At 45.7% G+C, this 15,298-nt stretch overlaps 1 protein-coding gene across 2 annotated transcripts in view; it reads left to right on the top strand.

Annotated features, from left to right (window-relative positions):
- LOC142576521 (uncharacterized) overlaps positions 1-15,298 on the top strand; it is a 100,451-nt gene that overhangs the window by 66,875 nt on the left and 18,278 nt on the right. The window contains exon 6 of one of the 2 annotated variants that reach the window (XM_075686671.1): positions 13,229-13,481. The exons of the other annotated variant lie outside the window; for it this stretch is intronic. Within the exon in view, the coding sequence (XP_075542786.1) occupies positions 13,229-13,288 (60 nt within the window). The 3' untranslated portion in view covers positions 13,289-13,481. Of the gene's footprint in view, positions 1-13,228; positions 13,482-15,298 lie in introns of those variants that run through there. 2 annotated transcript variants of the gene reach the window in all.

Raw genomic sequence — 15,298 nt, 5'->3', positions numbered from 1 at the left:
ATACTTCTTCCAAGCGCACAGTGTGGCAAATGGCAAATGATCGCTAAAGAAAGCGGCCCTCTTCGCAATTCATATACGAAACCTTCGCTAAACCGAGTCCCACAGTACGAGGGATTACATACCTTTTTCTTCCTCTTAACGCCTTCAGTCAATAATTAGGTTGATCATGTGGTTTGTGTCAATAATTCAAATATTTTAAAGAAATAACGCGATATGAATGACTGCACACTAAGCCAAAATTTATTTATTCTGTATACGACGACTCAATAACAAATGTGCCAAGGATCGTACTACTACCTCGGCTTTCTTCCAGTGAAGTATGCAGCACTTCGGCATAAAATGATGTAACCTTGAGAAATTTACTTACAGTGCATAATTGAAGGAACTACACTCTAATGAATACTGGAACTACACTCTAATGATAGATGCCTCCCGCCGGTTATTGTCATTTTTCTACGAAAGCGTGAAATGGCTGATTGAGCAAGAGAGCCGCCGTCTATCCTCTGGAGCGTTGAAGCGGCTCCTCAATTCCCATTGGCTGCGAAGTTGCGTCTCGAGCTCGTCTCGACGGCAGTGTGTCGGAAAGAAAACAAAAACGAAAAAAAAAACGATATTTCTGACCTGAACAAAAACGTAACCGAAATGTTATTTATTATTTTATTTGATTTCTCCAATTCCGGCGAGTACACTCGTTGACATGCTGCTTCTGAGATCATAACTGAAAATTAAATTATGGGGTTTTACGTACTACAACCCCGATCTGATGATGAGGCACGCCGTCGTAAGGGACTCCGGAACAATTTCGACCACCCGGGATTCTTCTTTAACGTGCACCTAAATCTAAGTACACGGGTGCTTTCGCATTTCGCTTCTGAGATCATGCTCAATGCGTAATTGACTATGAATTATGAATTCGGAGATCATGCTCAAATTCAAGGCACTGAGCGTGACCTCAGAATATCATGTCAATTACTTGCAGCAATACATATTATGTTTTTATCGTTGCTCTACAACGAAAATTTTAGCATGCAGACAAAAACCGTTATGAGCCGTTACGGATCATTTTTTCCTTTACGGAGCAGAACTGGAATCGAACGTCTTTTTCAGTGAAACGCAACTACATCCAGAATGAAAAACATTTCGTTCCAACACCCTACTCGACGGAGAAGAGTGAGCGAGAGGGAACGCTTGCTGCAACGCTAGCGCGCCAGGTGTTGCGTGAGGGGAGAGTCTCTCGTCCCACTTGATGTCGGTAGCACGCAGCATTGGCCCCGCAAACTGCTGCTGCTTGCTGGCCCGGGAAGCACGTGCTACTATGGCACATTACTCGTAGCGCAAAACTCGAGGGACTGCTCAATGGTGTTCAATTGGACATTAATACTTTCGCATTTACATCTCATGAAAAGTGCTTAGGTGTCCTCGAAGTTTTTTCTTTTTATCTCTATTCGATTTTCTGCATGTGCGGACCGTCCTCCAATTAATAATAAACATTTGTGAGCAAAGGCGCCATCTTGTCTGCGTAATCATGTTTTCGCTTCGAAACAACGACTCCAGCCAGCTGCAAGCTATAATCCTGCAAGCCAATGCTTAGTGTGGCATCTCTTCCCGACTCCGTAGTTTTAAATAAGAGAAACAATTTCGCAAAGGTTGGATCTAACTCGGGATCGCGGAAATACTCCATTCGCCATACCCGCGTGAAAGATAATTTTGTTAAAAACCTCGAGCTTTAGGAGCAGCGAGACACAAAGAAATGTGACATACAGCACAAGCGTTCTAGGTAATTCCTCACCCTCTTTGTATTTCGTGTTTTCCTGTGCTTTATGACTTTCCGAGAATTGAATGCCAGCTTCCTACCGCGGACACAAAGACGTGGAAAGACGGCTCTGGAATGTGCCTGCCAAGTAGCCGAACTATCGTCCCTATGAGGATATTAGAGTCAGTAGGAAGGTTAAAAAGAAGCTGAAATTTACTACTTTAAATGCCTAAGCGCTACTAAATGCTTTATAAAATTACATGAAGAGTTACAAAATGAAGCTGTCACTAATCTATTGATAGCATTGTTGGAAGCGCGCAACAAAAGATACATAGTCAAATAAGGCACAGGGGACCGCGAGATGGCTTGAGCTGTCAAGTTCTCGCCGAAGATCAGGAGAAATATACGAAGGGGACGGCGTTGCGTAACGGAGACAGTGGCTGGCCGCAATAGGTTTACTGAGATGTGTTTGTGGGAGGCGGCGCGGAGGAGGTAGCGGCCGCTGCCACGGTTTAGGACGGCTATCTATGGGGCCGCGGAAACTCGGGAGCGCCGTGTGGGCTAGCGTGTTGTATTCTCACGCTAGCTGGACGAGAGCACTCTTCTTCTTCACCGGCTCCGGAGGCGATAGTCGCGCCGCTGCAAGGCCTTCCTCCTAGTGCGAAGCACGATGGAAGTAGAAGTCCGGGTTAAGAATTCCAACCTTGATTCGGCATATCAACAGTGGAATCAGGAAGAGTGCACACAGGCGTGCCTGACTGCGTGCCTGTCTGGAAACAGTGCCGTGGGCACGCATGGTCCGGACACAGGGCGCATTGTCTTGCGCGTTGAGGACGTCGTGTTGCGTTGGTAGCGTCAGGTTCACGCAGCCCGATCGAGAGCGGTGTACCAGGCAGCACCGACAGCGTAGGTTGTGAGCTAGGCGGAGCCACAGTGATGCCGTAGTGCGAAATCACGACCGGCCGCACGTTCTCGTAGATGCCCAGGACTGATAGGAGTCGAAGCTCCGAAAAAAAAGACCCTCTAGGAGCTCGCGACTTGCGTGGAGATGGAGCAAGAGTTGATCACTCACATTGTTGGCGTAGAAGTGATCCTCGAGCTGGAGAAACAGCGACGCCTGCGAAACTTTGGTAGGCCATGCATTCGCGGAAGGCACGAACACACAACATCGGAAAGCTCGCCTGCTGCTGCTGCGGCGAAGTCGCGAATGCCGATGGCAATAAACATTGTGGTGGTCGCTGAAGGCATTGCGAATGAATGAATGTATGTGGTTTAGTGGCGCAAGGGCCAGATATGGCCAAAGAGCGCCAAGACAGTGTTAGTGATTTCGCGGTGGAATGATGAGTTCTGTGACGAAGATGTGACTTGGCTGTAAAGTGGCCTAAAAATAGTCGCTGTAAAGTGCGTAAAATCTATGTGCTATAAAATTATGGCGATGATTAATGACGAGTACGATGAACATTAAAATCCATCGTAGAAGGATGATGCAAAATATAAAATATATAAGATGGTAAAATTTCTTGGAGCACTGCTGCCTCGCCAGAGCCCTTGAACCACAAGGGCCTAGAGGCATGTGCTATTCAAAAATAATTATCATAGCGCCATGCTCTGAAGAGAGGAGACGCTACGAACATGTGGGGCTAAAAACATGAAACACAACATCTTTCAGATAACTTAGAACTGCGACGGTGTCAAATAGCGGTTCTGGGCCGAGTAACATTACTGGATGAAGGGGGATCTGCTGCTGGTATGCTATGGGAAAATGTTTCTTTCTTTCATATTCGGCTTTCCGACACTCCAGAAGGGCGTGGAGGACGGTGAGCCTCTCCCCGCATCTACCGCAGGTTGGAGGCTCGTTTCCGGTGAGTAAATAGTTATGTGTGCCGAATGTGTGTCCTATTCTTATACGACAGAATAGGACATCTGTCCGGCGTGATTTTGTTACGGAAGGCCAGAATCCTAACTGTGGCTTTATCACGTGGAGCTTATTATTTATTTCTTCGTCCCACATGCGTTGCCAGTGGTTTCGTAGTTTCCTTCTTAAGAAAGGCTTCAGGTCTTTGACAGGGACCGAAGCAGTAGGACTAACTGCATGTAATGAAATTGATGTGGCCATCTGGTCCACTAGAACGTTACCCTGGATGCCCCTATGGCCAGGCACCCAGCATATAATCACATGCTGGTTAGATAAATATGCTTTACATAACACGGAATAGAGTTCAATTAAAACAGGATTTTTGCGCTTACAGAACGATATCAAAGCCTTCACAACACTTAGGGAGTCCGTAAAAATAACTGATTTTCTGAGTTTTGTTTTCCTTATATGCTTCACGGTCGACAATATTGCGAAGGCTTCAGCCGTAAAGATACTAGTTTCCGGATGCAGTACGTCGGATTCCGAGAAGGATGAACCGACGGCTGCATAGGACACCCCGTCGTGTGACTTCGATGCGTCTGTGTAGAACTCCGTACAGGAGTATTTGTGCTGGAGTTCCCGGAAATGCATTTGGATTGCAATCTCTGGGGCGTTTTTTGTAACTTCCATGAAAGATGTATCGCATTGTATCAACTGCCACTCCCAAGGAGGTAGCAGCTTGGCTGGATGCATTAGGCGAAGTTCGAGAAGTGGAACATGCATTTCATGACTAAGCTCCCTCACACGCAGCGAGAAAGGCTGTCTTACGGAAGGACGATTACGAAACAGTGTAGCATATGTCATGTCGTTAATGGTGTTAAAACAGGGATGTTCAGGATTAGAGTGGACTTTCAAAAAATATGTTTGGCTGATGTATGTTCTCTGGATATGAAGTGACCACTCATTCGATTCTGCATATAAGCTTTGTACGGGACTCGTTCTGAAAGCTCCTGTGGCTAAACGGATACCCAGATGGTGAACAGGGTCTAGCATCTTTAGCGCGCTCGGGGCGGCAGAGTGATAAATCACGGCACCATAGTCTAGGCGTGAACCAATGAGGCTTTTATAGAGTTTCAATAAAGTCATCCTGTCACTGCCCCATGTACTCTGGGATAGGAGTTTCATTATGTTCATCGTTTTTAGACATTTTTCTTTAAGATGTTTAATGTGGGGGACGAAAGTGAGTCTGTAGTCAAGTATGACACCTAGAAATTTGTGTTCTTTGTTTACAGGTATTTGTTGTCCACCCAGTTCTAAGCAAGGGTCTGGGATCATTCCTCTCTTTCTTGTAAAAAGAACGCAAGTGCTTTTGTTAGGATTGATCTTAAAGCCATTCCTGTCTGCCCACATTGAGACTTTGTTCAGGCCATGCTGTACCTGTCTCTCGCACACTGCGAGGTTACAGGATTTGAAAGCTATCTGAATGTCGTCCACGTAGACAGAGTAAAAGATGGCCTGAGGTAATGAAGCGCGAAGCGTGTTCATCTTCACGATGAAGAGCGTGCAGCTGAGCACGCCTCCTTGGGGTACACCCGTTTCTTGCGTAAAAGGACGTGAGAGTGCATTGCCTACTTTTACCCGGAACGTACGATTTGACAGATAGCTTTCCATTATGTTAAGCATATTACCGTGGATGCCCATTTCTGACAGGTCTCTTAAGATTCCGTAACGCCACGTTGTGTCATAGGCCTTTTCCATATCGAGAAATATCGATAGGAAGAACTGTTTATGTATGAATGCCTCCCGAATATTTGCTTCAACACGTACGAGATGATCGGTTGTGGACCACCCTTCTCGAAAGCCGCATTGATAAGGATCAAGCATTTTGCTCATTTCAAGGAAATGGATCAGTCGCCGATTAATCATTTTTTCAAATACCTTACAAAGGCAACTTGTGAGGGCTATCGGGCGGTAACTTGCCACTGAGGAAGGGTCTTTACCTTGTTTCAAAACAGGGACCACAATAGCTTCCTTCCATGCGGTTGGAACGTACCCTGCATCCCAGATGGTGTTGAAAAGTGTGAGTAGTGTAACTTGCGTGTCATCGTGTAAGTTTTTGAGCATTTCATACATGATTCTGTCAGATCCGGGTGCAGAGCTCTTGCATGAGCTCAAGGCAGCTTTCAACTCAGCAATACTGAATGGGCAGTTGTAGGATTCACTCTGTGGACATTTTCTTTTGAGTGGCTTACATTCTTCTATTTGCTTATATTTCAGGAAGGATTTCGAATAATGTTTTGAACTTGACACACTCTCAAAGTGCTCCCCAAGTGAGTCTGCCTGATGTTGCAGCGTATCACCCTGTGTGTTTACCAGAGGGAGTGAATATGTTTGTCTCCCTCTAATTCTATTTACGCGGTTCCAGACTTTCGCCTCATCTGTAAACCAGTTGATGTTCGATAAAAACTTTTGCCAGCTCTCTCTCCTGGCCTGTCGGCGGGTTCTCCTGCCTTGAGACTTAACTTTCTTAAAGTTAACGAGATTCTCTGCAGTGGGCGAAGCGCGTAGCAACCCCCACGCTTTGTTTTGATTCCTACGTGCGACTCTACATTCATCGTTCCACCACGGGACATGCCGTTTGCATGCCGAGCCACTTACTTCACGTATGCATTTAGATGCGGCATCTATAATAAAAGCTGTAAGGTAATCCACAGCAGCATCAATTTGTAACGAGGACATGTCATCCCATGATATGCTAGTTATGGTTCGGAATTTCTCCCAGTCGGCTGTGTCGACCTGCCACCTAGGAGCCTGTGGTAGATATTCGTTTTCTTTAAGTGTTCTTAATAGTATGGGGAAGTGGTCGCTTCCGTAAGGATTGTTCGCAACTTCCCACTCCAGTTCAGGCAGTATAGACGGGGAAACTATGCTGAGATCAATTGAAGAAAAGGTATTATTTGCAAGACAGTAATAAGTGGGTTTCTTCTTATTCAAAAGACACGCACCAGAAGAAAAAAGGAACTGTTCAACAAGACGACCTCGCGCATCTATACGACAGTCACCCCACAGGGAGCTGTGCGCATTGAGATCGCCAAGAACAACATAAGGTTCTGGCAATTCGTCTATAAATGACTGGAATTCATGTTTGTTTAATTTGTAGTGTGGGGGTACGTAAAGCGAGCTAATGGTGATGAGTTTGTTTAGGAGGACAGCTCGAACTGCCACTGCTTCAAGAGGCGTTTGGAGCTGTAAATGTTGACATGCAATGCTTTTGTGGATAACTATAGCTACACCTCCCGATGATGCGATAGCATCATCGCGATCTTTGCGAAAAGTTATATACTGTCGGAGAAAGTTTGTGTGTTTTGATTTTAGGTGTGTTTCCTGTAAACACAGCACTTTTGGATTGTGTTTGTGTATGAGTTCTTGTACGTCATCCAGGTTTCTAAGAAGACCTCTGACGTTCCATTGGATAATTTGTGTATCCATATTTATTTTAAATAAGTACTGTGTCTACGGAAAGGGAGGTGATGCCTTAGGTTACAGAGCTCTTTCGAGGCCCTGTAACCGGGGTTTTGTTTTTTCTGGAGCGCTCGAGGGAACCTCGCCGCTCCTTAGGCGCTTGCTGCGCCGTAATTATAGGTGTTGTGTCCATTGCCTCTTGTGAGGCGCCGGACACGCGCTCTCGCGAGCGAGAAGTTTTTCGTGAGAGTCTCACCTCGGAAGGCAAGACACCTGCGCCCACCAGCCCTGAGGTCGATGGGGCTCCCTGTGGGATTTGGCTGCGCCGTCTTTTGCCAGCGCTGCGAGGGGCCGGGGAGGTCGAGGCAGCCTCGGCTGCGCCTACCTTCGTGGCCGCTATCGGTCCTGCGGGATCGCTGCGTGCAGCGCAGGTTTCCGCAGATAACTCTTGTGGGACCGGCAACCCAAGGGTAGCCGGGCCTGGTTGCTGGTTGGATGGAGTAGGCTTACCTACTTCCACCCTGGGGGCAGGAGCCAAAGGTGCCTGCTCGCTGCACGCGGGCATGGCACTTTGGATTGGCCGCTGCGACGCCGCCCCCCGACGCGCCGCATCAGCATAAGGTGTGTTGTGGAAAGGAGAGCACCTTTTACGGGCTTCCTTAAACGAAATATTTTCCTTGACTTTAAGGGTGATTATATCTTTTTCTTTCTTCCAGTTTGGACAGGAGCGTGAGTAAGCGGGATGGTCACCAGTGCAGTTCACACAGTGAGGTGTGCCACTGCAGTTGTCGGAGGGGTGGCCCTGAACTCCACACTTTGCACAAGTTATTTGACCACGGCAGCTCTGCGAGCCATGGCCGAACCTCTGACATTGGAAACACCGTCTAGGGTTGGGGATGAATGGTCGAACATTTAACCTGATGTATCCTGTTTCGATTGTTTCTGGCAGTACGCTGGATGAAAATGTTAGGATAAGATGTTTAGTGGGGATTTCCTTGTTGTCTCGTCTAATTTTAATGCGTTTTACGTCAGTAACATTTTGTTCTTTCCACCCTTCCAGGAGTTCAGTTTCTGTCAAGTCTAGGAGGTCTGCCTCTGACACGACTCCCCGTGAGCTGTTCATTGTACGATGTTGTGAAATAGAGATTGGTATGTTACCAAATGTCACTAGACTGCCAAGCTTCTCGTACTGATGTTTCTGAGGGATCTCAAGAAGAAGGTCTCCGCTAGCCATTTTCGTTACCTTATAACCTGACCCTAAGGCTTCGGTCAAAGATTTTGCTACTGTGAATGGAGAAATAAATCTAGCTTGTTTTTCAGGATTCTCACTGTGTACTACGTGGTATCTTGGGTAGGTCTCTTTCGTGCGGTTGAAACAAGTGCTTAAGTCTTCGGTGCGTCCCCTCTTCTGAGGGTGACGATCAAGTAGGCGGGGAAATGCGGGTGTTCCCATAGTAGTTTTGTATGTTTTCAGCAGCAATGGCGGCCACCCACCATGGAGCCCAACTTGGGGACGCTGCAGGACTTAAACGGGTAAGGCTGCAGGCGCCAACCGTACACTGCCACTATAACCTAATATATTATACCCAAGGGAGGGCACATACACAAGGTTAACCCTTGCCGCCGTAGAGAAAGGAAGTAAATGGAAGAGAGAAGAAGACAGGAAAGATCAAAAAGGGAGAGATAAAGACGAAGGTTTGAGGAGAGAGAGACAGGAAAAGGCGACTACCGATTTCCCCCGGGTGGGTCAGCCCGAGGGTGCCGTCTATGTGAAGCCGAGGCCAAAGAGGTGTGTTGCCTCCGCCGGGGGGCCTTAAAGGTCCAAACAACCGGCATCAGCTCAACCCCCAGGATCCCCTTTTCCCCAGACACGGCTAAGCCGCGCACGGCTACACGCGGGAGGGTCCAACCCTCGTGTGCTCGGGTACGTGGTGTCGCAACACACCAAACGCCTGCTGACGCAGACGCCCCTGCGGGGGGCATTGCGAAGGTTGTTCTTGTGGTGTCGCCCTGTAATGTCATTTGGGGTTGCCTACAAATGCCTCGTTCACATATTGAGAATGAGAACAGTACGTCTCGACTTAGACAATTCATTACCATTGTCAAATTAAATCTCAGTGACAAAAGTTTACCGGCGCCTACTTCACTCTACTGGAAACAATACGCACTGGGTTTTCTTCGAGTAACGCAATCGCTCTTTCTTTAAATCTTAGTGCATGATAGTTGGGACACCTTGTATACATTTATGACCTCTGCATGCAAGTAGCGATGTTTCCATCCCTAGTGAATGTTGTAAATTATTAGAAGAGTTTTTTCATGAGTCCTTAGTATTGCTTACTGGAAAGAGAAGCAATATTAAGATATCCTTCGCGTGTAATCCACACGCCGTTGATAAAAGAATCTGCCAAAGGGTTTACTGAAGTCGGCAGGTTTTTCTCTGGGTCGAAAATGCACGCAAAGTAATTTGAAGCGCGGTGAACATACAGCAACATATTCATTCTCTAGGCATAAGTTATCCATATCTTGAAGAATAATTGTTAATTGGGTACCTCCTCCTACTTCAAAAATATAATAAACTTTGTCCTGTGTGTATATTTAAATATGTTGTGTAGGTGGATGGTCTTACAGTGGAAACTTAAAACAATGTTTAAGTGAGAAAATACGGATGAGGCAGCCGCCGCTAGTGCTTCTAATGCGCTTGTCCACTTATCGTCAGTATTTGCAGAAATAAAGCAAAATTATGAATCAAAAGCCGTGCACGTCCGCGCCAGCAATGATGCAGTAAGCTATTAGTCACAATAAAATTTTAAGTGAGAAGGTCGAGGCAATTCAAGAGAAGCCTGAAATTATTTGGGCGACAAAACTCTGGTAATGCCATTTTAGGTGTGCGTGCGTGTGTGTGTGCGGGGATGGGGGGGGGGACGACAGAAGCTCTACCACCTACGAAAAACTCCGGAGAGAGCTCGGGCCTCGGAGCCCTTCCCGTAGTCGGCGTCAGTGGTGATGAGTGAGGTTTTTCCCAAAGGAAAGCGGATAGCTTGCGGGATCGTCGAAGGAAGGAGAGCGGCGGGTCATAGAAAGAATAGCCGAAAACACTTGCGTTTGGCCCAGTGAATTTGCACGAAAGAACCGTCGCGCAGCTGCCTTTGTGATGGGGAGGGGGCTCACGGACCGAGCAGAGGTTCGATGCTGGCGCTGGCGCGCGCTGATGATCGGCGGGGGTGGACGCAGGCGATGTGGGACAAGATGCGGAATGACGGGCGGTTCGAATGGCGAGAGCTGTTTTGACGGAGCGTTCGAGGTGGCGTAGGGAGCTAGGACGGCTGCTCGCAAGTCCTTGTAGAAGTCGGGGCCGGGGTGCGGCAGCCGGAGCCTGGAACATTGTTGATACGGAACTGGCGGTCTAGCTGGATGACCCGGATGTCCGGCATGTCGATGTAAAATCCCGTGACAACCTGCAACCGCGGGACGTCTCCCGGACCGCGTGAGGCCACGTCGCTCTCGCCTTGGTAGAGTCGGTGCGTTGACGCTGACATGGCTCCGCTCGGTCATCTAGGTCACCAATTTGTGGGAGGCTACGCGAACAGGTGGCCGCTGCGGTAACGGTTTACTTAGGCCCGCCAGCTACCGCGGTCGAAGTGGAGCGCGCCAGCGCCGTCTACTGTCGCGCTACTTGCACGACAGCCCTCTTCTTCACCGGCTCTCGAGGCGATAGTCGCGCCGCTACGTGTAAGTGCCAACAAGTTTTAGTGTAAGATATTACGAGCTACTGAAATATAGGAGGCAGTTCAGTCAACGTTCCAATACTTTACCACATGCAGAGTTTACACATGCGGCTCTAAGAATTAATTGAACGTTAAAATCGTCTGCCGTGTGTCTGACTGAAAATTAAAACGCCCACTGCGCCGACAACTTGAGAAGTACCGTAAATGTGATCCCAAGTAAAAATTTAAAAGAATAAGAATGCAGAAACACTCCCTTGCAAAAAAAATTGTTGAAAGATCATTGATAAGTTTCGTGCAACGTTAACATATGGACTTGAAAGCACATTGAAGTTTTGTTGAAACATCATTGTATAAATTGTTGACAGGTGTTGATAATGGGCCCGCGACATTTTGTAGAAACATTGGGGCCCCTCAATTTGAGAAGTTGTTGATGTATTGTTGAAACCATGTTGGATGTCAATGTTGAAAGCCCGTTGAAGATGTGTTGAAAGTCAAATTGAAAGACCATTGAGGAATTCTTGAAAATCAATTTTGAAACCCCATTGCCATATTGTTGGAGATATGTTGAATGGCAATATTGAAACCCTGTTGTCATTTGTTGGAGATGTATTGAACGGCAATATTGAAACCCCGTTGTCATATTGTTGGAGATGTGTTGAACGGCAATACGGAAACCCCGTTCTCATATTGTTGGAGATGTGTTGAACGGCAATATCGAAACCCCGTTGTCATATTGTTGGAGATGTGTCGAATGGCAATATTGAAACACCTTTGAAATATGCTGCCTATTTTTGTTGAGTACTGTTGAAAACTGCACTCGACTGTTTTTAAACTGCCGCTGAGTTTTGTGTCGCAGCATTACTGTTGATGCCACATTGGTATGGTCCTTGCACACTAGAGGACAGGTGCAAATTTAAATACAGGCACTTCTGTGTTGCAGGCCTGTGTCACCCTGGAATCAGAAGTACACTTTTATATAGCCTGTAATAAATGATATTATAAATCTGCAAGCAGAACCATTATGCCACTTTAACTGGCTTAACACAGCAAGGTCAATGCTTCAGGAAATCAACAGTGCAATATTGATGTGGACAAAGACCATTTTTCTAGATAAAGTGTTTATTTTCGCCAAACATTTGTTAAATGTACAAACACTGGTGGCTTGAGATAAAAGCTTCTCAAAAAGTACTGCAATCTACAAACTGCCTGCAGTTTGATACAATAACGATGTTTTCCTAAAGCAAAGACAATTTCTCAGATAATAAATAAATAAATGCACAGACTGGCATTACAGTAACCAAGATTACTAAAAAGGTACTCTATTTCTCTATTCGTTAGCCAGTGACAATAATCATGGCACAATTTGCATGAGCTCACAGCAGACAGGTATAATCTGCTCTTATTGATTGAATGGCGTGTGCCAATTTTACTAAACATCTAGCTCTGAAAGAACTTGGCAATTGGATAAGTATCGCATGGCAGCAGTTTCTTGCACCATATTGCTTGTCGCACGATGCAGTTGAGTTTTCTGCCATTACTACAAGTTCTTGGGCAGGGCATTCTATGCCAAACTTAAGATTTCGATCTGAAAAATCGTGGCTGTTAGTGACCTGCTGGAAGACGTTAAAAAGTTTTTTTCCTGCGAGTGCCACTAAAGAAGTTACAATGAAAGAATTTGCAAAAAATCTGGTTTCATGCATACATGAAAAGCACATCTTTGTCATTAGCCGAGAGCTTTTGTTGAACTTTGAATTTCAGCAAATTTTTGCCTTTTAATTCTTACTGATCTTCTGGGGGAGCAAAATAAACAATTACTGCGTACTGTCGTTAATATGTAGACTTTCTTAAAACTGCTGACAATGGCATAGATGCCACTTTAACGTGTATGCATGGAACCGAATTTTTCTAAAATTTCTGATTGTACCTACTTTTGTTTTATAAAAAAAATGAAATAGTGTGCTGTCGGGAAAGTTTTGGATAGCTGGATCGTTAGGCATGAAATGACCCAAGATACCTAAGAAACGCAATAAAGGAACACTATTTCTGGTAGAAATATATTAAAAATTAACATAAAGATGTACTAAAACACTACTAAGCACAACACAACGCTTATGTTTGAACCATCGAACCTGTGCTCTTCGGGTGACTAGAAATAAATTAAAATAAAGAAAATGTAGAGGACTACAAAATCACAACACTTGAATCGTCCAACTTCGACTCTTCCGGACACTTCAAGTCCCTTGAAAGGAGTGAGGCCAGCGTGTTTTTGATGTAGGCCATGTTTGTCCCAGGAAAGTTGTGACAGGTAAAGCCTGCAAAAAAAAACAGCATGAGATTTAAACTAACGTTCCACATGTAAGCGCAATACATACATTACACCGTCCTTATATCTGAACTAAATTATTTGCTTTGCTTTATCGAATGGTTTCGTAGGTGCAACTGCTGAGAATGACCAGCTTTCAAAGTGGAGTGGCGTTGGAGGACTCCACTTAGTACAATTTGCGGGAGAAGGCAAAAAGAAAAGCCCACTGTGGCAGAATAACTTTATCAATATTCTCGGTGTGAAAGATGTGAACTTTGCTTGCTTGGGGACAAAATGATAAAAAAGACTTCATGACATCCGTAAAAAAACTTATGGGTAGACTACTGGTAATTAAAATTATTTCTTTCAACCTTCATAATTAAAATGTGCAGCACTTCCATTGCACATTTCCTTGCTCCGAATACTCTCATGTCAGCGGAATTAAGTGTGGCTTCATTTGAATTTACGTCTTTGGAGCTCACATGCTAAAGGAGTGCACTTCTCGCATTGCAATGGCCGTTCTTATGCCTCTCTACTTTAAAAAAAATCCTGCTTGTAATGAAGTGCATTTCCTGCCTCAATGGCTCCGTTGTAATGAGGATTTACTGCAGTTGTGTGCCAACCTGGTTGCACTAACATTGGCAGAACATGACAGCTATACGAAAAACTGATCAGTCTCCTAAGAGAAATATGCAAGTGGTCTAGTTTCATTATCCTGTGAGGGCCACTGCCGTACATATACAGTGGTGGAAACAAATTGTGTGGTCACAGCCATACATATGTGGCAGCAACAGAATGTTTGAAAAAATGTGCCTTTTCAGAACGAAGTGTCACCCACCATAATATTAGATTCTGCAGCTTTCTGAGAAGATTTATAGACAAATTCTTACTGTGCCCTCACCCCTTGGCTTTCGCCAACACTTATTTTTCTATTTGCTTCAAGGCCGATGCCACCACACTAGGTTCAGAGTATTGCTGCTTCACCTAGTTTATAAAGTATAAAGTTTTATTTATTTCATCATTCATCTTTAGCACAGAAGGCCCCGCAGTTACAAAAACTGTCTGGGGGACCTGCTATTAGTAATTTAACAATACAGTAACTAATACGTTATGGCAACTAGCAGTGGCAGACATCAGAATAAACTAGGCTAATGAAGCAAATAATGAAATACAAGAAAGGTGCTCACAATAGTTGAACTTCAAGTCAAACACGAGCAAATTAAATAGATACTGCATATCAGTAAATAAAAATGTAGTAATTGACACATTAAGAAAACAGGAATGACATATACCTAGTTTACCAACGTTTTGGGAATGTCATATTCTATCCCCACACAATTCATTAGATTTCGCCCTCGCCTTTCAACTCAAGACGCTATGTTGCAGTTCAAACATCAAGTACTAAACGACCATTCCCCTAATACGAAAGCCATCCTTGGACTCGACTTCACTCAAGCCTTTGACAGCCTTTCCCACACACCTATCCTTGACCAGGTCTCCCACATCCACCTGGTATAGTGAGCCTAGAATTGCATCTGTGACTTCCTCTGCAATCGCACGGCCACCCTCTCAGCCGGGGATTTACGATCAGACCTGCTTCCCCTTGGCAGCAAAGGCACCCCGCAAGGTTCAGTTATCTCTCCTATGCTCTTTAACTTAGTCATGATTGGCCTTGCCCAGCAACTACGAGTCGACAATATCAACCATACCATCTACGCCGACGACATCACCATCTGGGCGGAACGAGGCAGTGATGGTCAAGTGGAGTCAGCCCTCCAAATGCCGATGAACACGGTTGAAGTCGATCTCCAAGGAACCGGACTGCGCTGTTCGCCGGCTAAATCGGCGCTTCTCTACAAGCCCATTCAGCGGGGACGCCCTCCCAAGCACCAATCTGGTCACCGACCCTGTGACGCCATCACCATATGCCTTCAAGATGGCAGTCCTATCCCACACGTCCCTAGTATCCGGGTCCTCGATCTCACTATCTCTACCAACGGTTCCAATGCCTTGGCTCTCAACAAGATCTGTGCCCAATCTCAAACACCCTACGCCTTCTTAAACGTATCTCCAACCGACCAGGGGGACTCAAAAAAGAAAGCCTTCTCCGCCTTGTGCAGTCCTTTGTCATATGTCACATTACGTAAGTTGCTGCGTACCTCAACTGGTATTGGGCTGAGCAAAAAATTGGAGGACGCTTA

This window comes from Dermacentor variabilis, chromosome 3 (genome assembly GCF_050947875.1).
Source record: "Dermacentor variabilis isolate Ectoservices chromosome 3, ASM5094787v1, whole genome shotgun sequence".
Lineage (NCBI taxonomy): Eukaryota > Metazoa > Arthropoda > Arachnida > Ixodida > Ixodidae > Dermacentor > Dermacentor variabilis.
The sequence above is the reverse complement of the archived record's forward strand: the minus strand, read 5'-3'. Positions and strand labels throughout refer to the sequence as shown.